This window comes from Bos javanicus, chromosome 18 (assembly GCF_032452875.1).
Source record: "Bos javanicus breed banteng chromosome 18, ARS-OSU_banteng_1.0, whole genome shotgun sequence".
Taxonomy (NCBI): domain Eukaryota; kingdom Metazoa; phylum Chordata; class Mammalia; order Artiodactyla; family Bovidae; genus Bos; species Bos javanicus.
Genome location: NC_083885.1, coordinates 56,106,813 through 56,129,392, shown reverse-complemented (window position 1 = coordinate 56,129,392; position 22,580 = coordinate 56,106,813). Strand labels below are relative to the sequence as shown.

The following is a 22,580-nucleotide window of genomic DNA, read 5'->3' as shown; positions in this document are numbered from 1 at the left end:
CTGTTTGCCAGGAAGGACTGCGGAACTGGGAGAGGAGAGAGGAGGCAGAAGGGCCAGGCTGGGGGCCCCGGGACTCCAGGGCCGAGATGAGGTTCATGACGGAGGCGTCGGGCCCTGCTGAGCCTGCGTGATGGAGGCCAGTGTCGAAGAGTCCAGAGAGGCCTGGCAAGGGTGGGGGCAGGGGTTGAGTCAGCTAGGTGGGGGATAGGGCAAGGTCGAAAGGGGAAAAGAGCAAGCTAAAGGCAAGTTGGGTCAGCAAAGGGGGTTGGATGGAAGGTGCAGATTCAAAGAGGAGAAAGTAGGCAGAAACAAGGAGACAGTAAGCAGGATGGAGTAGGATGCAATCCTAAGGGCAGGGAGCCCAGGAGGGGAAAGGTAGACAAAGGAGTAGAAAAATCCAGAAGTGAAAAAAAGTGGGAGAAACAGAGAGTTCCTATGGTCCAAGGGAGGCCAAAGGAGTTAGGCAATTCTAACAAGAAAGGGGAAGAGATGGGGTGATACTGGAGCCACTGGGAAGAACCAGAGAACAAGTCGAAAGGGGTTGAGTCCTAGTGAGAGGGTCCGGATTTTTTAAAAAAGGTGGGGGTGGGGAGAGGGATAAAGGGAAGGAGCCAACCAAGAGGGTCTTAGGGTCAAACTGGACAACAGTCTGGTAGCTGATCCATTTAGGAAAGGAAGCGGCAGGATCAAAGGAGAACCAACCCGAGGTACTAGAGGCCCGGTCACAGAAGAATCAGGTAGTGGGCAAATCTAAGCGAGGAGGCGGAGGTCCAAGAATCGGAGCCAATCAGGAAGAAAGGGAATCAGGAAGAAAGAATTCAGAGAACCAAGAGGATGGACAAATCCAGAGGGAAGGGACCGGGTGGGCTGGAGAGGCGGAAAAGCCTGGAAGAGAAGGTGGGATTTGGGGGCTGAGAGGACCGGACCAATTGGAGCTAAAGAGGCGGGACCAGAAACAGGAGCGGACGAATCCGGCGAGAAATTGACCAGTCTCAGAACAACCAATCAGGGAAGAAGTGGCAAGGGGCGAGCCAGGACGGAGGGCACAGCCAATTAGGAAGGGTGGAACTTTCAGCAGCCAATCAGCCGCTTTGGAGGGAGGGCCAGGCGGGGCGGGACAGGGGCCGTACCTGCCGGGTGGTGGTTGGTGGCATAGCTTTGCAGTGGGTGGGGGGCCGCGTAGGCCTGGCGGTGTAAGATGTCCGTCTCGGGGTGTGAGGTCCTGGAGCTGCCATAGACCAAGCTGGGCGGGGGTAGGGGGAAAGGGAGGTGTTAGGGTTTCCTCCGAAGCTGCCCTCGGAGTGAGGAACTCAGCAAATCCCCCAGGGAGTTCGGGAGAATCTTCCAGCTGACTGGGGGTTATCATCAGGAACCTTGGGCCATAAAGGAAAGACAAGGGAATCGGGGTCCCCAACTTAAAAGAGCCATGGTCCCCACTCGAGCCCCAGTAAATAGATCCCAGAGAGCCTCACAGACATGCACAGGAAGGAGACAGGCTGAAGAGTCAGAGAAAAGTGTCTTAAGTTGAAAACAGGGAGTTTGCTCCCAGGGCCCCCACCCTGTAGGTGACACAAAGCCCTGGGGCCAACCCCGAGGGACGCCCCCTCTTCTTCAGACACGTGGGAACAGAGGCCCTGAACCTCATGAGATGGTGCAAACCGAGCCAGGGTCAGCAGCAGATTGTTCCCCAACAGCAGGGATGGGGAGGTGGGGTGAGGATAGGACTCCGGGAAAGTACCAGGTACAAGTGTGAACATGAACGTCGTCCATCCCCCGGATTGAGGTTCAGATGCATGGGCCTGTGCAAGGCCAGGTATGTGTGCAAACCAGTATTCAACTCACTCGTGGGGCAAGATACAGAGCGAGGAGTCCCACATGGAAAATACTAACTCACGTGGGGTCCTGCCCTGCCAGGCTGGGAAACCCAGGTGTGTGGGGAGAGGGGAGCAGGGGGCAGGTGAAGAGTGAGGGCGTGACACAAACAGCAGAAAAGGGGCAGATTCGCAGGTGAACTGGTTGCCAGCTATGTACGCCTGGGCCCACGCTCACACACACAACCACACACTGGAAAAACAGCCTCGTCTTCCTATGCAGCGGCCCCCATCCATGGCCCGGACTCAAGAGGTCAAACACTCCACTCCTCGCCATCAACTAGGATTCTCTTTTTTTGCGGGTGGGGGAGCTCAAGGGGGCGTGTCTCTGATGCCAGGACCCCCCCCTTACACACACAGAACCCCAGCTTAGGAAGGGGGCGGGGCCCCGTGCCCACTCTGCTCGCGGAATTTCTGGGGGGGGGGGGCCCGCGTTGCGCGGCCTCGCGCAGTCCCGGAACAATAGGACCTGGAGGGGGGGCGCGCCCCCCAGGTCTGCGTTCTAATTCTCTTTTCCTTCCCACCTTTGCAAGAGCAGAGCCTGGGGCGCGAGGGGGAGGGGTCAGCAAGCTGGGAATCCAAGGATGGGGGGAAATCCAGGCCTTGCTTCGCCAGTCCCTCCCACCTTCCCAAGGCCTCTCGATCAGAAATTGTTTTGCACCCCCATTTCCCCGCTGCATCTTTCTCTTTGCATGCCGGAGCTGGCTTTGGCGGAGTTTGCAATTTGCAAACTGGGGCGGCGGCGTTGTTGCAAACCGAGGAAGGCCGCTCCCTTGCAAGCCGGAGGGGAGTTTGCGATGCACGCGTAGCCGGGCGGGCCCGGCCGGGCTGGGCCCCCACCCCTTGGCCCCTTCCTCCAGGCCACCCCCGGCTCCTTACCTAGCTTTCGCTGACCTCTCGTAACTCCATCCCGCCCCGGCGCCGAGCGGGTCCCCGAAGCCGGCGCTGGGGTAGTTCCTGTCCATGAATTGGCCGCGGTGGAAATTGGGGGAGGGGGAGGGAGGGGGGAGGGAGGGGGCGCGCGCGCGCTCTCCTCCGCCGCCTCTCCCTCCGCTGTTGCTTTTTTTTCCCTTCTCTCTCTCTCTCTCTCTCTCTCTCTTTTTCTTTGCAGCCGCCGAAGGCCCGGGAAGGCCCCGGGCGGGGGAGGGAGGGGACAGGGGCGGAGGGGCGGGCAAGGGAGGGGGTGCAGCCGCCGAGCCAAGGAGGGGGGAAGGGGGGTTCCCCCTGGAGGGAAAGAGGGGGGAGGAGGGACCCCGCTGTCTCCGCCTTTGCCCCGGCCCTTGCAAGAGAGAAGGGGGGGGCGCGCGCTCAGGAGGGGGCGTCCCGGGCGGCCCCGGGGTGGGTGCGGGCTCTGGGTGCTCGCTCTCGCCGCCGCCGCCGCCGCCTCCTCCTCCTCTGCGCTCACGGTGCAGCCATCTTTGCACAAGGCGGCTGGGGGAGGGGGGAGGGGAAGGGGGGGCGGGCGGCGGGGTGTCTGGCTGCGCTCCGCTTCCTCCCACAATCCCGTGCAAATGCAAAAAAAAAAGAGAGAGAGAGAGAGAGGCAGACACAGGGCGCTAGCAGGGCCTGGGGGTGTAGGGTGCAGCGTTTGTACAGAAAGCCAGCTCCGCCGTGCGCAGACGCGCCCGGGAACGCAGTTCAGTTTATTTGATTTTTTTAAATTTTTGCATTATTTCACTCTTGCATCTCTTTTCCAAGGTGTTTTTATTTGGGGAAAGAGCTCAACTCCAGTCCCCCAGGTGCAGCGTGATTCTGCCCCCAACCGAGCTCGCTTGCAATACGCACCCCCCCCCCCATCTTTTCCTGGGTTGCAAAGTGCCCCTGTGCACGCACGGGGAGCGCAGGGAAACACGCGTGTGCACAGGCGAGTCTCTGCGTGTCCGTGGTCCGTGACAGTGAGGGCGATGGCCGTGTCACACCCGCTCACATGAGAGTCTGCGCACCCGGACTGCGCTCCTGGGTCCGAGTTTCCACGCACTCCTACCCCGGGGGCAGGGCTGGCGGATACCCCCAGGTCAGAAGACCGTGGGGGCCTGCGAGGGGCCGGGACGCGGGAACACGTTGCCTGGGAACTTGCGTGTATCCGTACGCAGCGGAAACACGTGTGCTAGGGTAGGCCTCGGGCCGGACGACCCCTACTCCCATCACCCCTCCAAGCTCAGCTCCGGAGTTTAAGAGGCCTGGGGGTTTCCGGAATCCGGTGCGAATCTGGGGCACGGTTCAGAGAACCCCGGCTCCGCTCCGAAGCCGCTCTTCAGCTGTGTCTCCTGAGACTGCAGGGGGAGGATAACAGTGCGGAGTCAAAGGCCCGGCTGTTTTTGCCCCATCAACCAAGACCACTCCGACCCGCCCTGGGCGTCTCAGCCAATCCCGGACCCTCTGGGTTCAAGACCCGCCCTCCTACAATATACCAGACACACACACACACACACACACACACACACACACACACACACACACACTCAAGACCCGCCCTCCTACAATATACCACACACACACACACACACACACACACACACACACACACAAGACCCACCCTCCTATAATATTCCAGACACACACATACACACGGCTGGGCCACGCCCCCGTTCTCCAAGCCTCTCCCTGGATAATAAGCTCAAAATTCTAAGTCCCGCCCCTAAGCCCACGCCCCTCCTCCGGCCGTGCCCTCCCTCTGCGCCCCGCCCCCAGGCCGAAGCCCAGCCCAGTACCTGGTGTAGGGGGGCGGAGGTGCGTCGTGCACCCCTGAGGCCGCCAGCGCCTGCTCGTAGGTGGGGAGGCCTGGAGGTGGGGGTGGAGGCTGGGGCGTCTGCGGGCTCAGATCGCTAAGGGGCCTAATGAGTTCGACACTGGGGACAGAAGGTGCACTGTTAGCAGGGGAAACCTACAGGAGAGAGAGCCTTGGGAAAAGGTCAGACTTAGGGAGACAGAGACTCTGAGGGTCGTAGGGGGACAAAGTAAGGGAGATAGACCAGGGAAAAAGAGGGTCACCTTCAACCGAACCCTGCACACAGAAAAGCACCACGCAATGACAGGCAGTCACAGAAATCAACAGTTGCTGAGACAGGCTTATTCACAGACACATGTGCCCCGATACAGGCAGAGTCATGGAGAAACAGACAGCCCTGCAGAGAACACACAAGAAACAGACAGACACAACAGGGAAACACTCAGGCGCAAATTTCCCAGATCCACTCTTCCAACAAACTCTTCCTGGAAACCTCCAAATCCACTCCACTTGAAGACGGATGCTCCAGCACTCTCTTACACTCTGTCACTGAGAAAGACACACCTAGACAACTCACACGGACACACACACAAAGACAGCCTCATCCTGTCACCCCAGAAACTGACATCCCACAGACACCCACAGACCACAGGCTGCAGCCTCATCAGATACAGCATCCACAGGATGAAGATCACTGGTAAACCGGGTACTGCAAAGACAGCCAGGCAGCAAATATTGACGGAGTCCCTATTTGGTGCCGAGCGCTGTGGATATAATTGGATGCTGCAACTGGACACAGAATCTCACAGACTCTTCACAGGACGATCTCCTCAGATCTTTCAGCAGTGCCTACGTGCCCCCAATCTGGTCTGTCTCCTTAGGATGACCCTCCCTCCCTTGCTCACCCTGCTCTAAAGCTCTAAAGCCCCCAAAGCCCCTTACTCTTGAGGACAGGAACGCTGCCTGCGGCCCCGACGGCCATGTAGATACCAGAAGGCTCCTAGGCCGGCCAGGATGATGAGCACAACGCCTACTGTCAGCCCCACAGCCAGGCTTGCGACATCCACTCGTCCACGTCCTGCGGGGGGTGGGGTGTTTGCAGTTGACATGCCTAGTTAAGGTAGGGAGTTCAGGTAGACAATTTTCTGAGCCCCCACGCTGAGTACTGCCAGATTTTAGCAAATAATAATGAGGAGACCCAGTTAAATGTGAATTTTAGATAAACAATGAGTAACTTTTTCATATGTCTCATGGACTATATAAGATATACTAAAAAAAAAATTATCCCTGTGTATTTGAGATTCAAATTTAACTGGGGGTGTAGGGTGGGGATAAAATACAATCCTGTATTTTATCTGGCAACCCTGTCCCCTCTGGAATGCAGTCCCTTTTACCAACCAGCCCACAGAGGGGCGGGGCCTCACCACACAGGTCAGAAAAACTCATCTATCAAGGGGGACATCGCCCCTCAGTCACAGAGCAATGGGGTTTAGGACTCATGTGGACCCTTGGCTAAGGTGAAGTACCTTTAGCAATCAAGGTTTCATATCTGAGCAAAATGGGGGTGGGGCACAGGGAGGACCCTGGCTTCCTGAGGCCTTGCTAGGTCTTGCTGCTGAGGAAGTTTCCTTTAGGATTGGGTAGTGGGGGGACTTTCCTCAAACAGTAAACCCCAGGCTTTTAGCCCTCTTCGCAAAAAGCTGCACTCAGAAGGTGGGGCTTCCTGATTTGGACACGCTTCAGGTAGATTCAAGTAGCCACCAGGCCTTGATAGGCCTGTAGCAAATCAGTTACCTCCCCTAGCAACCAATGTAAGGATTCTAGCCCAGACTTAGGGCCTGTTGCTAAGGATACACTCCTAGCAACCAAGCCACTAGAGGGGTGAGACGCCTGGTACCTGGAGGGGGGTCCTCCTGTGGGCAGGAGGCCTTGGGTCCTGAGCCTGGCTAGGTGTGGTTGCTAGGGAGAAGGCCTCCTTAGCAACCAGGGCAAAGCCAGGATGGAGTTGTGGGGGAGGGGGAACCAACCAGGTAGTGAGTGCTGCTGGCTTCTTTGGTCAGGCCAGGCTTGGTTGCTAAGGAGCACCCCCCCCCCTTAGCAACAAGGCTGCAGCCACCAAGGGGGCCTCAGAACTCAGAGAGGGGTTGGGGTTGGGCCTGGGCTGATCCGGCAGGTGAAGACACACAGGCTTCCACCAACTGGCCTACCCTGGCCCCGTTGCTAGGGAGCAACCCCTTAGCAACCAAGCTGCTGAGGCTCTGGACTCCAAAGATGGGCTCAGGTGGGCTGGGGCTTCTGAGTCTGAGGCCTCAGGGCTGTAACCTCTCCTTCCAACTGTCCCCCTTCTTGGGGACAGGGGACCTCCTCCCAGTGAGGTGTGGTGGGATTCTGAGGCAAGGGCTCTAGTCTCAGAGGAAGGGCTTTCTTTGACAACTCCCTCCAGGAACTCAGGGAGCGTGGAATCTGGAGGGGGCCAGTTTTGGGTGGGGGATGGTGGTTCAGCCTCCCGGGTAAAGCCTTGCCCTAGTTGTACAGGATGACAGAGCTCTCCCAACTCACCTCCTTTGCCATTGTAGATGTAGCTCTCCCAAAAGCGATCCTTGAATGGGCAGGAGGAGGGAAGGCTGAAAAGCATTATCTGGAAGATTCCACATCCCCAGACCAGCCCACCCTGATCTCTGAGGCAGGAGGGCAGAGGGAGTTGAGGGGCAGGACCCCACCCCCAGGTCCTAGAGGGGACTCCTCGGGAGACCCTAGGTCCTCACCGTCAGAATATTATCCTCAAAGTACTCTCGCGCCTCTTCCCAGGAACATATCTCCTCTAGACACTCCCGCTCCAGGTTCCCTGGTGTGAACAACTCCAGGTCCCAGTAATTGGCTCTTGGAACCCGCTTACGGCTGCCCAGGAAGCTCTGTGCCTCTGGGGAGTCCAGGAAGACCTCTAGGCCCAAAAGACACACAGGGCATTAGTCGCTCAGTTGTGTCTGACTCTTTGCCACCCCACGAACTGTAACCTGCACTGGTTCCTCTGTCCATGAGATTCTCCAGGCAAAGATGCTGGAGTGGGTAGCCATTCCCTTCTCCAGGGGATCTTCTGGACCCAGGGATCAAACCCTGGTCTCCTGCATTGGAGGCAGATTCTTTACCGTCTGAGCCTCCAGGGGAACCCAAAAGACACAAGGGACAGAAAACGGAGGGCTCCTCGGACTGACACGTGTGTGTGTGTGTGTGTGTGTGTGTGTGTGTGTATGTTAGTCGCTCAGTTGTGTCCGACTCTTTGTGACCCCACAGACTGTAGCCCGCCAGGTGCCTCTGTCCATGGGATTCTCCAGGCAAGAATACTAGAATGGATTGCCATTCCCTTCTTCGGAAGATCTTCCTGACCCAGGGACCAAACCCTGGTCTCCTGAATTGCACGCAGATTCCTTCCTGTTTGAGCTACAGGCAAGTCCTTGGGGACATGAAGGAGCCTGAACTTAAAGAAACGGAGAGCTATGGGGTCCTGGGGAGGAGGCGACTGGAGGCAGGGTTTCTCCTGGGCCAGAGGAAGGTGGGTGTTGGTGCCTGGACTCTGGCTCTTCCCCCCAACACTCACCTCGGCCTTGCTTCCCACTGGGTGAAGTGTCCAGGCAGGTGGCCAATCCCAGGTATAGCAGCAGCACAGAGGGGCGGCCCCTCATATTTTGTGGACACTAGGAACCAGGTGTGGTTAGATGAGAAGTGCCTCAGCCACTGAAGAATGAGGCCAGGTCTCCCTGATCAGACTCTGTGGTCCGTGAATTATAATAAGAGCAGACACTTACGTGGCCTGTAATCTGGACCAGAGACTGTTCAAGGTCATTTACCTCTATCAACTCAGTTTCATTTTCATCACAGTGCTATTATCTCCGTTTGATACAGGAGGAGACTGAGGCACAGAGAAGTAAAAGAACTTGCCCAAGTTCACACAGTTCGCAAGATTCAGAGGCAGGATTTCAGCAAACGCAGTGTCCCTCCAGAGACCAGAGCCAGGAGCTTATCTTTTTCCCAGCTGTGCATGCAGCACCCAGCATGGGTTTGGGCACATAGCAGGCGCTCGTAAACACGTCCATTGATTGGATCCCTTTCTTCCTGATAATCTCCATGTGCCCACTGCCACATCCACACCCATCTCTCTGTGCCCATTGCCATATCCACCTACAGCGTTTGTCGCTCAGTCGTGTCTGACTTTTTGCGACCCCATTGACTGTAGCCCATCAGGCTCTTCTGTCCATGGGACTTCCCAAGCAAGAACACTGGAGTGGGTTGCCCTTCCCATCTACAGGCGATCTTCTGACCCAGAGATTGAATCCAGGTCTCCTGCACTGTAGGCAGATACTTTACTGCCTGACCACCAGGGAAACCTTTCCACCCACAGAGATCAAAGAGTATACAAGAAGTAAAACCAGAGGGGCATATCCTGGGGTCCAGCAGTTGAGGGAGGGGGCAGTGATCCTGGACTCCTGGATGTGGGGGCTCCAACAGCCAGGTCGCCAAGGTCCCCAAGCCAAGCTTTGCCTCCAGGGACATTCACTTACCTGCCTAGACTTCTGAGCACTGTCCTCTACTTAATCGGGGCCTCCTCGGCTAACTGCGGCCAGCTGTGAAGAGGGGCAGGGGAGAGGGGAGGGGAGAGGAACCAGAGGGTACTTTGTTCATTAAAGCCGGCACAATCCTGGTTCCAGGCAAGAGGGGCGGGGTTTTTTATTACCTGCCCTGGGCGGGACTCAGGTAAGGGACAGAGTATTTAAAGGGACCTTATGAAAAAATACATAAATAGATAAAGGGACCTTATAATTAAGGGTATAACGTCCAGAGCCTCATAGAGAGCCTGGGTCTCCTGACACCATGGGGACACTTAGGGTGTTGGATAGGCGCCTCCTCCCCTCCCCTCCTATAATTTCCTCCCCCCACCCCACCCCAGAGAGCTCGCCAGGCTGAGCTAGGGAAATGAACATCTAGATATCTAGCTATCTAGAAACTGGAGGGAAACGTATGCCTTAGTCCCTAGAGATAGGTAGGTACGCCGCAGTAAATTCCTGCTTCCTAAGACAATTTGAAAGGCTTTGACTTTCGATTTCTCAACTGCTCCATTTACAAAGTGGGGACAGAGGAGCTGTCCCTTCTCTATTGTTTCTTCTTTTGCGGCAGAAAAGTGGATGATACATACTTTGGTAAGCGGGCTTTTCAATTTCTGGGCAAAGTGGTTAGTCCTTAAACACAGGCTTGAAGAGACGCAAAGCCTAGGAACAAGCAGGAAATTGCCCGCCCAGGGAAACGCCTAGTATTTACTAAGCACGCCCCCTATTCACGCCAGTTTCACCGGCCGGAACCCTCGAGTTGCCACTCACGTTTCCGGGGGGAGGAAAAAAAAGAAAGGAGAATTTACGAAGCCAGAAGCGCTATCTCCGCCTTTAGGGGCAGAACTACTTCCGGTCTCTTCCCCGGGCGGAAGCGTCGGAGCGGAGAGGGAAAACAGCTCTCCTTTCCGGTGTAGGGGTACTGTTGAAGTAGCCACCGAGGAAAGAGGGTCGTCTCTGAGGTGAGTTCTAGGCGGTAGAAGAATAGTGTTAGTGCGATTGCCTTCCTGTGGGCAAGAGTCTTGTGGTCCTGAGGGAGACTGGGACAATATTTTGAAATGCTGACTTCCTGGCAGTTATTAATAGAGCGCTCTAGGTGCCTCAAGTTTAAAGCCGAATTGAAGGTGCTTTAAATCCCTTTAGGTAGCCAAATCTTCATCCGGCAGTTCTCCCGAGAGTATTAATTCCAGTGCAGACGAATGGGCTGCGGATCCCAGGGCACGGAAGAGACTGGGACTCCTGGAGGTCTAAGGAGTGATATTGAATGAGAAGCAACCCCCGCACCCCCTTTCTTGGCCTCAGTTTCTCAGATCGTGATGGGGAGAGCGGGGAAGGGTTGTGCAGTCGCCGCCGCTGCCTCCTTGCACCTTTTTGACAGGCCCTTCCCTCTTGGAGTTGCTGTAGGTTAACGTTTTCCTCTGTGGAACTTTGGGGTTAGGCAGTCCTAGGTTCTCACCTTGATGGTGCTGCCGATTCGTTGTGAACTGAGGTCTTGATGGATCCTTAAAGCAGTTTTACTGTAATATTTTACTATGAAAGTGTCCCACCTGTCAGGTTAATGTCTCTTCCTCCGTTCTTGTCTCGTGGCAACAAAAATTTGGAGCAATGGACGAAACGGTGTAGAACAACAGACAAGTTACAGCTCCATTCAGCTCAAGCAGATAATCTTTTATTAATCCAACACTCCGTAGGAGTCCTCCTCATCCTTCCTGTCAAGCCTCCCTCTTTACACTTCCAGTCTTCTTTTGGCTTTGCCCCGTTCAAAGTAGGGCTTCTACCCACCACCAGTCAATGAAAGGGAATAGAAATGAGCATACGCTCAATGATTTAATTATAAATTGTATAGCTGCAGGCTGTGTTGGTTATGTCTTAATAGGCTCCTAACTGCCTCACCGCAGGTAAGGTTACTTGGAGAGGCCCCTGTGGTCATTTTGTATCCACTGTGTGAATAGGATACCTGTGCAGGAGTTGAAAAGTCTCTGTGGTTATATTTGTAGCATATTTGTGAGCTCTCCTGGGTGTGTCTCCTTCAGCCAGGCTTCCCCTCCTTGCTCATGTCTAACTTCCTACCTAACACAACTTACATAAAAGTGGGATCATAATATAAAAATTCCTATGGCCAGAGTTTCTGTTTATTAATACTTTTGCCATATTGGCTGGGTATTTTTTTTAATTAAATATATAAGGCAAAGCCTGTCTATCGTGACATTTCACCCCTAAATACTTTAGGATACATGTGTAAAAAGCAGAGACATTTTCACAACATTAAACTAACTATACCTCAACTTTTTAAAAATTTTTCAACAATTTTTTTTTTTAATTTTAAAAAGCATCAGATCAGATCAGTCGCTCAGTCGTGTCCGACTCTGCGACCCCATGAATCACAGCATGCCAGGCCTCCCTGTCCATCACCAACTCCCGGAGTTCACTCAGACTCACGTCCATCGAGTCAGTGATGCCATCCAGCCATCTCATCCTCTGTCGTCCCCTTCTCCTCTTGCCCCCAATCCCTCCCAGCATCAGAGTCTTTTCCAATGAGTCAACTCTTTGCATGAGGTGGCCAAAGTACTGGAGTTTCAGCTTTAGCATCGTTCCTTCCAAAGAAATCCCAGGGCTGATCTCCTTTAGAATGGACTGGTTGGATCTCCTTGCAGTCCAAGGGACTCTCAAGAGTCTTCTCCAACACCACAGTTCAAAAGCATCAATTCTTCGGTGCTCAGCCTTCTTCACAGTCCAACTCTCACATCCATACATGACCACAGGAAAAACCATAGCCTTGACTAGACGAACCTTTGTTGGCAAAGTAATGTCTCTGCTTTTGAATATGCCATCTAGGTTGGCCATAACTTTCCTTCCAAGGAGTAAGCGTCTTTTAATTTCATGGCTGCAATCACCATCTGCAGTGATTTTGGAGCCCAGAAAAATAAAGTCAGCCACTGCTTCCACTGTTTCCCCATCTATTTCCCATAAAGTGATGGGACCAGATGCCATGATCTTCGTTTTCAGGCACACAAAAAAGCGGGAACATTTTCTTCCATGACCACAATACTATTATCATAATCGTATTATCATAATATCATACTATTATCATAATACTTACAAAAGCAACCCTAATAAAAATGTCATTTGTTTGAATCAGAATCAATTCAAATAATTGTTTTGTCTTTTAAATTCCTCTTAATTTCTAACAGTCTCCCCCTCCACACCATCCTGGTTTTTTTTCTTTTTAAATATTTATTTGTTTATTTGGCTGTGGTGGGTTTTAGTTGTGGCATATGGGATCTTTGATCTTCGTGATGGCATGTGGGATCAAACCTGGGTCCTCGGCATTACGAGCACAAAGTCTTCTAGTCACTGGACCACCAGGGAAGTCCAGTCATTTCTATTATTATAGTGCTTTTGTGATGTATTGACTGGATGGATGGTTCGTTTCATTGATTACACACCTACCCAGGCCCTATGGTTGGAAGTCGTTAACTGATACTGTCATGCCATCTCTGTGCCCAGCCCCCACCCCCAGGTGCCAGGCAGTGCTGGGACCCAGCCTGGAGTCCAGCCCAGGCCCCACCTCTAGGGGGCTCCTAGTCTGGAGGGGGAAATTCTGAGATGGCTGTAATGGAGGTAAATCAGGGCGTTGTCAGAGCATCAGGAATGCCTCCCTCAGGCTTCCTGATGGGTCCTGGGAGGAGGAAGCAGATGGGATTTCCAGGGCAGGGTAGGGGGTGCACCAGGCCCACAGGGATTTCCAGGAGCAGAGCCAGGCCCTGCCTGTAGGGCCCATTCCACACTGAGTCAGCACAGAGCCTGGGGCCACCTGCAGCCAGGCGGCACCATCGATGGGATGGCCTCGGCCACAGACACAGATGCCTAGGGCAACCCCTGGCTGCACTGGGCACCTTCTCCCTGCCTCTGTTTCCTTGTTTGTAGCAGCCATTTGTGCTGTGGGATTCGGTGGAGACTGAAAGTGAAAGTCGCTTGGTCAACTCTTTCCAACCGCATGGACTGTATTCTCCAGGCCAGAATACTGGAGTGGGTAGCCATTCCCTTCTTCTCCAAGGGATCTTCCCAACACAGAGATCGAACCCAGGTCTCCCACGTTGCAGGTGGATTCTTCAACGTCTGAGCCACCAGGGAAGCCCAAGAATACTGGAGTGGGTAGCCTATCCCTTCTCCAGGGGATCTTCCCACCCCAGGAATCGAACCAGGGTCTCCTGCATCGCAGGCAGATTCTTAACTGAGCTATCAGGGAAGCCCTGGGATTCAGTGGAGTTAACATGTATAAAGTGCTTATAACAGGGCTGGGTTTACCAAACCTCTTAGATGAATACCAGTCACTATTAATAGAAAAATCTCAGATGTTCCCCTTTGCTTTTAGGGAGCCTCCCTCCTTCCTGCTTCCGATACTTCCTATATCTGTCTGTGAATTCCTTGAATGTAATTGGACCTTTGGGTTCCCTTAACACAGGCTGGCAACCCACTCCAGTACTCTTGCCTGGAAAATCCCATGGATGGAGGAGCCTGGTAGGCTGCAGTCCATGGGGTCCCTAGGAGTCAGACACGACTGAGCGGCTTCACTTTCACTTTTCACTTTCATGCATTGGAGAAGGAAATGGCAACCCACTCCAGTATTCTTGCCTGGAGAATCCCAGAGTCGGAGGAGCCTGGTGGGCTGCCATCTATGGGGTCGCACAGAGTCGGACACGACTGAAGCGACTTAGCAGCAGCAGCAGCAGCAACACAGGCCTACACCCCCCTGGGACAGCCAGCAGCATCCATGTGACCCCATGCTCTTCTCGGGAGGGGACTTGTAGCATCCTTTAGTTCTTCTTTAGTTTTCTCATCCTTTAGTTCTCAGAGGGATCTCTGACCTCAGGATATTGAGGATTCAAACAAATCGACTGCAGAAAAAGACCTGGGGAGATAATAAGGGAGATTTGAATACCAGCTGGATAGTAGATGATGTTAAGGAATTATTAATGCATCCATGGTATTGTGATCATGTTTTTTAAACACAGTAGCCACGAGTCCCCAGAGGCTGTGGCGCACTTTGATACTTGTCTCAGGGCCCCAAGGGACTGTATTTTTTTTTTTTAATCACTTCATTTTAATTAATTTACATTCAAGCACCAATACTGGATTCAGTCCCTGGAAAACTTTTAAGTATGTCTGGGGCAACCAGGACGTGTGAATGTACATTTGCTCCTGTAAATTTTATGAAATCTAAAATGTTGGACAAGTTCCTCCAGTGAAAATTGTTCTCTGACTCGAGACATATTAAAAGGGTGGACTAGACTGTGGATTTTGAAGATTTCTTGGGAGAATGGGAGTGGATTAGCCTTTCTTCTCGGATTGTGACCTCCCTGGGAGGACTGCCAGCTGTCACGTGACTAAGGGGGGGCGGCTCTGGAGCCCAAGTGCCGGGTTCAAGTCCGGCTCTGTTGCCAGGGGGGCTCCACGGGCCTGGTTTCTCCTCTGTAAGAGGGGAAGGTTGATAAATAATAGCTGCTCTTACTTGGATGTGTCCTCTCTGAAGTGCTAGTGTTCTGTTTTCTGAGCCTGTCCTAACTGAGGAGACCATAAACCTGCCCACCCCAGTCAGCGGTTGTCAGACTTCTTGGTCTCAGGATCTTAAAAATCAGCAAGGACTCCAAAAAGCTTTTGTGTGTGGAAGTTCGATCCATCATAGTTGGCCACATCAGGGGACTTGCCTGGTGGTCCACTGGTTAGGACTCCGCACTTTCACTGCTGAAGGCCTGGGTTTGATCCCTGGTCCAGAAACTAAGATCCTGTAAGCCACAAGTGCGGCCAAAGGAAAAAAGACTTGCCTTATAAGATGAAAACAGACATGAAAGGGTCTTTACTGAAATATTCAAATAACAAAAAACTCATCTTAAAGTATACAACTCTGGTTTTTCATATACTCACTATTTTTGTAACCATCTCCACTTTCGGATTTCAGGACATTTTCATCACTGCAGAAAGAAACCCCATCCCCCTTAGCAGCCTCTCCCCACTCCCGTCCTCCCTTCTCCCAGCGGGTGGCAGCCACCAGTCTCCTTTCTGTTTCTGTGGATCTGCCCATTCTGGACCTTTCATATAAACGGAATCAACAATAGGGCCTTTTGTACCTGGCTTCTTTCACTCCGTACCAGACATTTTTTAAAGCCAGGGTTGTACAAGTACAAGTCGCACAGCCTCTGGAAAACTCCACCAGACGCTCATTAGGGAATGAGAGGAACAGAGGCAAATACATATTGATGTCATGGAAATCGTTCTGTGGGCCCCCTGAAAGTATCTTAGGGACCCCTGGGGTCTTGGCAGACCTTACTTTGAGAACCACTGGCTTAGGCAAGTGGCTTCACTTCTGTGCCTCTGTTTGCCTCTCTCCAAAGTGGAGATGCCGATGGAGCAGACCTCAGAGGGTGGCTGAAGTTGGACGCTTGATGACATGAGGCCTCGAGGAGTTGGCCTAGGGGTCAAGGGTCAAGCAGTGTCCCTTGTGCTTATTCCCGTGACAGCCCAGAGAAGTGATGATCCCTCTCTAGCAGTTCCTCTCTTCTCAGAGAGAAAATGTCCCAGTCCACAAAGCCAAAGAGCTTGGCCACAAGACAGGCAGCCCAGTGCCAAATACCACGGAGGGTCAAGGCAGTTGACAACTAAGAATAGAGTGGGGAATTTGTCCCTGCGGAGGTGAACTCGACCTTCATGACTGGTGATGGGTGGGGGAATGGGGGCGGAAGCCAGGGGGCCAGGGTGGAGGAGGGGGGTGGCAGGTGAGCTGGGGAGGCAGCAGGTGCCTGACACCTGCTCCAAAGCTGGGGGGTGAGGGGAAGCCTGAGGAGGGGCCGTGGGTCGAGTTGGGGTGTTTCACCAAGGTGAACCGCTGCATGCAGCACAGTGGCTGCGGCTGGAGTGACAGGAATGTTCCACATCGCAATTGGGGCAGTAGTTAGGAGGGTGTATGCATCTGTCAAAACACATCAACTGCATCTTACGGGTCTGTGCATCTATTCTCTGTAAATGTACCTACTGGGAGGAAGACGCCAGTAGGGGGCGTGCAAGGTCCATAAGTTCCAGGAGAGGTTTATGTTTTGAAAGAGAAAGGCAAGTTTCTGAAAGCATCACAAACCAGAGAAATAAAGATGAAGTTGCTTTTTCATATTTTGGGAGCCCCTGGTGGTGCCCCCACCCCTGCCTTCTGACTCCTCCTTGCAGCCGGAGAACTGGAGAGAATAATTTCCTGAGCATTCCATAGCCAGACTCTGTGTATGACCTCATTTAATCCACACAGCCATCCAGTTAACATCAGGTTCAGCCCATGGTTCTCCGCACCTCTTACCCAAAGGGCGCTGAAAGGGAATTACCCATCCAGAGTCACCGCCAGGAGAGGGCCAAGGCCAGGCAGAAGGTCTTATTCCATTGATCCCATCAACCCTTAGCTTGTTCGATTGATTTACTCTTGTTAAAAGGGGATTACTCTTGTAATCCCCCTAGTCTTCCACTAGCTGGTAAAGACCCTGCCTACCAATGTGGGAGATGTAGGAGATGTGGGCTCAGTCCCTGGGTTGGGAAGATCCCCTGGAGGAGGACATGGCAGCCCACCCCTATATTCTGGCTTGGAGAATCCCACTGACAGAGGAGCCTGGTGGGCTGCAGTCCATGGGGTCTCAGAGAGTGGGACAGGACTGAAGCGACTGAGCATGCGTGCATCCATCCCCTATCCAGTCCCCTCCCTTACATGGGCAGCCATTGTTACATGCTTGATCCTTTTGTTTGCAGGTGTTCAAAATGTAATGTTTGGTGCACGTGTAGATTGTTTTCTTTCCTTTTCACCCAGTGCCATGGCTTTAAGATCCACCCATGATGCTCTGTACACACCCAGTCAGTTGCATCTCACTGCTGGGTGGTCTCCTTGGTGGGCACTCACTGTCCGTTTCACCAGGGTGGGATATTCAGTTGCCTTCAGCTCCCCTCCGGGATAAACGACACCGCTGTGAACATCCTCGTACATGCTCCCCCAGCACCCCCTGCGGGGGCTCCTCTTGCCAGCCCTCACCCTGGCCTTAGCACGCGCTCACGGTGCCACCCGCCGCCCTGGAGAGAGGAGCACAGTGACATCTCGTCCTGGTTCTCCTGTGAGGAGAGCTTGAGGCATCCACCTGTCAGTCTTTGGGCCGCTCCTGTAACTCACCTGTTCTCACCCTTGGCGCGTTTTCCTATCAGGGTAGCTGGGTTTTTCTGGTTGATTTACCAGTCAGTTCTCCCTCTAACACTTGTTTTGAAAACTTGGAATTTTTTCCAATGCAAATGACACATGAGGGAACAACTTGAGCAACAGGCGCACTGCACCTAAGCGAATCCAGACGCACTCAGTTGAAATGGGCGTGTAGCATCCACATGGGCTCGAGAACCCAGAGCATCTGCCTGGCGCTTCCGTCTCCCACGTGAGTTCTGGCCCCACCCATTGCCTCGGATGCCAGAACTTTCTGTCAGATTGCACGTAACCCTCCTTCCACCACCTCAGGATAACTCGCAACTTGTGCCCCTTCCAACACCACTTCCAGAAGCAAACTTCAGGTCTTTTTCAGGATGGAGTGCTTTTTTTTTTTTTTTGAGGGTAGAGGCCTTTCTTAACCATTTAATGAGTACAAAACTATCTTCCCCTGCCCCACTCCCAGCTTCCCCATCAGGTCAGCTCGGGGACCATAAAGGTCCAGTCCTCTCTGTGTGGGCTCCCTCCGGTCACCACCGCCTTGCAGCTACCCCTTCCTCCCCGCCGGGATGACGCGGCACGGCAAGAACTGCACAGCAGGGGCCGTCTACACCTACCATGAGAAAAAGAAGGACACAGGTACTGGGTTTGCGAGGGGGGCAAATGGACCCCAAAATGCCCAGGTCGCTCACTTTGCCCCTCTGGTTGAGCTTGCTATGTGTGTCTTTCTCCTGACCGTGTTAACATAGCCCATGTGACTGACGGTCATAACCAGAGACATAACAGCCCACACAAGCCAACAACCTTTTCCCTGCCTGTACATTAAGTGCCTTCCTGCTTGAATTCGACTAAGCCTCCTAAACACCCACAGAGGAAGGAATCAGTGTTGTCAGCCCATATTCCAGATGGGGAAACTGAGGCCCAGAGAGATGCGGGCGCTTGAGCTGGGTCCCAGAGCCAGAAGGCCCGAGGGGAGTCAGCCACGAGCCTCTTCCCTCAGCTGGCCCTCGGGCTGCCTCAGAGCCTGTCACTTACCCTCTGGGGATGAACACCTCCTGTGGATGTGCCCCGCCCCCAACACACGGCCCCCGGGCACAAGCGCCCCCCACCTCTGTTGTGTCCTCGCTGTGCCTTTCTCTCCGGATTTGCACAGGGGCACGTCCCCTGTCTTTCCGTCCGTCTGTGTGTTCCTGTCCCCAGCGGCCTCAGGCTATGGCACCCAGAACATTCGACTGAGCCGGGATGCCGTCAAGGACTTCGACTGCTGCTGCCTCTCGCTGCAGCCCTGCCACGACCCTGTCGTCACGTAAGCTGGGCACGTGGGTGGGCTGGTCGGGGGGCAAAGGGCAAGAGAGGGGCTGTACAGCCAAGGCACCCTAGACAAGCCACCTACCTTCCCGGAGCCTCGGTGTTCCCTCTGATAACTGGGCACGATCCTAGTATACTTCACGGGGTGTGGGAGAGAATACGCTCATAATAGAGGGTAGGGCTCCTGGGACACCGCCAGCCCATGATAACAGTTCACAGAGTGCTTCCCGTTATCTGCCTCTTGACTGCAGAAGCTTCCCTGGTGACTCACATGGTAAAGTGTCTACCTGCAGTGTGGGAGACCCAGGTTCGATCCCTGGGTTGGAAAGATCCTCTGGAGAAGGAAATGGCAACCCACTCTAGTACCTTTGCCTGGAAAATTCCATGGACAGAGGAGCCTGGTAGGCTACAGTCCATGGGGTCGCAAAGAGTCAGAGATGACTGAGCGACTTCACTTCCCTCACTTGACTGCAGAGATCCAGCTGATGCCACATAAGCCATACCCCCCAGGCAAACCCTTATCAGGCGGGACATTCCAAGGGCTTAGAAGTACCCTCCCAGGAGCCAGGCACAGGCCAGGCCTTTGGTTGGAATATGCAGCGTGTGGACGACCTTGGCTTTCTGAGCTAACCCTTTATGGCACGAGATTTTCCCCTACGTGTTGGATCACATTACAAAGCCAGGAGAGTTAAAACGGCGCAGTCACCTAAGCAGAGCCCTGAGTGAGCTGCTGCCTGTAAGATGCTTAGGGGGTCTCCAGGACAGGGAGCTGATGTTTGGTGGGTGGCTGTTAACTACTGGCCATGCTTTCTTGTCCTGTCCTGTCTTTGCAGCCCAGATGGCTACCTGTATGAGCGGGAAGCAATCCTCGAGTACATTTTGCACCAGAAGAAGGAAATTGCCCGGCAGATGAAGGTGAGCCTGTTTTATGGGTGAAGAAACTGGGGCCAGGAGAGGTCACAGCACTTTCTAGAGGCCACAGAGCTCATCAGTGACAGAGGCAGGGTTGAGCTCTGGCAGTCTGTCTCCAGCCAAGCTGTTGACCACTCTGCTGCCAAGGGACAGAAAAGCCACCGAGTCCCAAACCAGCTAAAAGGGAAATGGTTCGGGCGTCCTACAGTTGATGGGAGGAACCAGCCAAGGCAGCAGACACACGGCATATGACTGCGGCCACCAGCCGGCACCAAACAGAGCCTCTGCCCGGAGTGTCCCCTGGGTGGGTCCCGGTTTACCCTCCTTTAAATTCAGAGAGCCACCCTGCCCCCACCTAGGGTGCCCCAAACCCACAACCCACAGGAGGGTGCCCGGCTCATTGCTCCCTGGCTGCCTGCAGGCCTACGAGAAGCAGCGGGGCGCCCGGCGAGAGGAGCAGAAGGAGCTGCAGCGGGCAGCGGCGCAGGACCACGTGCGGGGCTTCCTGGAGAAGGAGGCAGCCATCGTGAGCCGGCCCCTCAACCCCTTCACGCCCAAGGCCGCCTCGGCAGGGAACGGCCCAGGTGAGAGAGATGAGTCTGCAGGTGGGGGGGGGGGGGTCCCACAGGTGCCTCCGTGGGTGCGGCATCCTAGCCCCTCCCCCCCCCCAGACGATGCCCAACCCGGGTCCAGTGCGGGCCCTGCAGGCAAGGACAAGGACAAAGCGCTGCCCAGCTTCTGGATCCCGTCGCTGACCCCCGAGGCGAAGGCCACGAAGCTGGAGAAGCCGGTGAGCCCCCTACCCCAGCGCGCGCCTGTGCGTACTCTTTGCCAGAGAGGGCCAGGTTCACGCCCCCACACACACCCCCCGCCCAAACGGGGGTCCTGAAGGTCCCCTCACCATCCTCCCACCACCCGGCTCCAGCGCCGCCTGCTGACCCTGCCTCCCTCCCCCACCCCTACCCCCAGTCGCGCATCGTGACCTGCCCCATGTCCGGGAAGCCGCTGCGCATGTCCGACTTGACGCCGGTGCGCTTCACGCCGCTGGACAGCTCCGTGGACCGCGTGGGGCTCATCACGCGCAGCGAGCGCTACGTGTGCGCCGTGACCCGCGACAGCCTGAGCAACGCCACGCCGTGCGCCGTGCTGCGGCCCTCGTGAGTCGCCAAGGGGACAGGCCGGGGACCTGCTGGACGCGGCGGGCGCAGGTGTGGCCCACTGTCTGGGGCGGGGCCCCTGATCCACAGCCCCCACCCTCACCTTCACCGCAGTGGGGCTGTGGTCACCCTGGAGTGCGTGGAGAAGCTGATTCGCAAGGACATGGTGGACCCAGTGACCGGGGAGAAGCTCACGGACCGTGACATCATCGTGCTGCAGCGGGTGAGTGGCGCCCCCTGGCCTTCCGGTAACCCTGCCCTCCTCCTAGAGGCCTCGCCCTTTTATCTTAGCCCCGCCCTCATCAAGCCAGGGCCTCCGCAGCCAGCCTCACCTCCGCAGCTAGGGAACCCTCATGGCACCCTCTCCTCCTACAGGGCGGCACCGGCTTCGCGGGCTCCGGAGTGAAGCTGCAGGCGGAGAAGTCCCGGCCGGTGATGCAGGCCTGAGCGCGGGAAACCAAATAAAGGGCTTGGACGCTACTGGCCATGTGGCGCCTTCATTCACCGCACCGGAGCCCAGGAGCCCGGGAATGGCGTGCGCCCCGGAATGACTGTGCTTTGAAAGCCTGGTCTAGGAATGTTTGGTGTGGTCTCACGTTAAGATTGAAGTCTGAATGGAATGCAAACGCACAGCTGTAAATGGGTTGAGTGGCCCCAAGTCGGAATGTGAGCTGCGACCACCGGAGGGCGCCACGTTAACGGGGTAGATGGAAATCCCCGCGCATTCCTTTTGAGTTAAACCAAATTTGAAGCCTGGGAGCTTTAGCGGCACGTGTCTCCCATTGCAAAGTGTAATAAGACACCCAAAGGAAATGAAGTGCTGTGTCTGTGAGAGAGAGAAAGTTAGGCACCCGGTCTAGAGAAGGCTGTGAGGAACACCCCCTCCCCCGCCGGCTGAAGGCTGGAGGGTGGAGAGGAAGAGGAAACCGCAGTGCAAAAGCCCAGAGGCAGCAATGTGCTCGGCGGGTGTGAGGAGTGGGAGGAGGTCAGAGCAACCCGGTCTGGTGGACCTGCCTGGAGCTCGGACTCGGCTGGGAGGGCAGGGGGGCCCTTTCAAGCTACGTTTTTAATAACCGCTGAGTCAGAAAAACAGACCCTGTGCAGTGTGGAGAACCAGAGCTAAAAGCTGCAAAATACGGCAAAGAGTGTAAAAATAAAGACTGGAAGTCCTGCCTCTCAGAGCGATCCCCGGGTTCTGTCCTGCCAGGTCTTCATCGGCCAGGTCTTTCTCAGAGGAGTTTTTTCCACCAAAGAGATTTCCATGCACATACTTCTCCGTTCATTGAACAGTCTCTGCCCTTTCATTTTGGAAAATGGTCTTGTCATCCAAAGCCCAGACGAGATTCATAAGTGTCCTTGAATGCTAGGCAAGCTCATGTCTGGTGTAGGACCAGGGGGTGCATCTGGGGTGCTGCAGGGAAGAGTTATCAGTAGGAGGGTGGGTCATCCTTGCTTGCACCCTGGGGAGCCCCCAAAACCCAGCATTTCCTCCCTCAGACATTTCTAGAACCTTCATGCCCTGCTCTTGGGATCCCAGTCTCCAGAAACCAGCTGAGGTGCTGCTGACACTCAGGGCGCCCTTGCCCTCTGGGCCTGTCGGTCTACAGTGTGTGCAAGTCCTGGCCACAATCTTGAGGGAAGAATGCTTGTACCCATTTTGCAGAATAGCTCACTGAGGCTGAGAAAGCTGGCCCAAAGTCACACTGCTCAAGGCCATAGCTGAACCCAGGTTCCCCCAGAGATCAGCCACCTCTGGATCCCCTTGTTCAGTCCTGCCCTTCCCCCCTATCATTT

At 54.7% G+C, this 22,580-nt stretch overlaps 4 protein-coding genes across 9 annotated transcripts in view; 1 reads left to right on the top strand and 3 right to left on the bottom strand.

Annotated features, from left to right (window-relative positions):
- PRR12 (proline rich 12) overlaps positions 1–3,312 on the bottom strand; it is a 29,370-nt gene extending 26,058 nt beyond the window's left edge. The window contains exons 1-3 of one of the 2 annotated variants that reach the window (XM_061389035.1): positions 2,751–3,312; positions 1,131–1,243; positions 1–162 (exon numbers count right to left, since the gene is read on the bottom strand). In XM_061389035.1, coding sequence (XP_061245019.1) covers positions 1–162; positions 1,131–1,243; positions 2,751–2,836 — 361 coding nt within the window. In that variant the 5' untranslated portion in view covers positions 2,837–3,312. The remainder of the gene's footprint in view (positions 163–1,130; positions 1,244–2,750) is intronic. The other variant, XM_061389034.1, reaches the window with a different exon arrangement.
- Positions 3,313–3,558: 246 nt separating this feature from the next.
- PRRG2 (proline rich and Gla domain 2) lies at positions 3,559–10,056 on the bottom strand. 5 transcript variants are annotated; one of them, XM_061389069.1, is made up of 8 exons: positions 9,969–10,056; positions 9,156–9,218; positions 8,195–8,365; positions 7,365–7,540; positions 7,159–7,198; positions 5,542–5,677; positions 4,583–4,720; positions 3,559–4,144 (listed from the first exon to the last, which is right to left on the bottom strand). In XM_061389069.1, exons 3-8 carry the CDS (start codon positions 8,277–8,279, stop codon positions 4,126–4,128), a joined length of 594 nt encoding a protein of 197 aa, XP_061245053.1. In that variant the 5' UTR covers positions 8,280–8,365; positions 9,156–9,218; positions 9,969–10,056; the 3' UTR covers positions 3,559–4,125. The 5 variants fall into 5 exon arrangements, with proteins under 5 accessions (XP_061245053.1, XP_061245051.1, XP_061245050.1 ...); XM_061389067.1 differs by having other exon boundaries at positions 8,195–8,291; XM_061389066.1 differs by lacking the exon at positions 9,969–10,056 and adding an exon at positions 9,788–9,920.
- Positions 10,057–10,068: 12 nt separating this feature from the next.
- Positions 10,069–21,965, top strand: NOSIP (nitric oxide synthase interacting protein). The gene is made up of 9 exons (XM_061389057.1): positions 10,069–10,159; positions 17,876–18,048; positions 18,610–18,715; positions 19,551–19,632; positions 20,051–20,213; positions 20,301–20,419; positions 20,599–20,786; positions 20,901–21,009; positions 21,162–21,965. Exons 2-9 carry the CDS (start codon positions 17,979–17,981, stop codon positions 21,231–21,233), a joined length of 909 nt encoding a protein of 302 aa, XP_061245041.1. The 5' UTR covers positions 10,069–10,159; positions 17,876–17,978; the 3' UTR covers positions 21,234–21,965.
- RCN3 (reticulocalbin 3) overlaps positions 21,834–22,580 on the bottom strand; it is a 21,582-nt gene continuing 20,835 nt past the window's right edge. The window contains exon 7 of the mRNA XM_061389056.1: positions 21,834–22,197. Coding sequence (XP_061245040.1) covers positions 22,150–22,197 — 48 coding nt within the window. The 3' untranslated portion in view covers positions 21,834–22,149. The remainder of the gene's footprint in view (positions 22,198–22,580) is intronic.

Excerpts from the sequence above, each read along its gene's own strand:
- PRRG2 (XM_061389069.1), bottom strand. The coding sequence starts at position 8,279 with ATGAGGGGCCGCCCCTCTGTGCTGCTGCTATACCTGGGATTGGCCACC. Across the intron at positions 5,678-7,158 it reads CATCTACAATGGCAAAGGAG|GACGTGGACGAGTGGATGTC; the intron begins GTGAGTTGGGAG and ends CACCCCCCGCAG. Across the intron at positions 4,721-5,541 it reads CAGCGTTCCTGTCCTCAAGA|TGTCGAACTCATTAGGCCCC; the intron begins GTAAGGGGCTTT and ends TTCTGTCCCCAG.
- NOSIP (XM_061389057.1), top strand. The coding sequence starts at position 17,979 with ATGACGCGGCACGGCAAGAACTGCACAGCAGGGGCCGTCTACACCTAC. Across the intron at positions 18,716-19,550 it reads TGCCACGACCCTGTCGTCAC|CCCAGATGGCTACCTGTATG; the intron begins GTAAGCTGGGCA and ends CTGTCTTTGCAG. Across the intron at positions 20,420-20,598 it reads CCACGAAGCTGGAGAAGCCG|TCGCGCATCGTGACCTGCCC; the intron begins GTGAGCCCCCTA and ends CCCTACCCCCAG.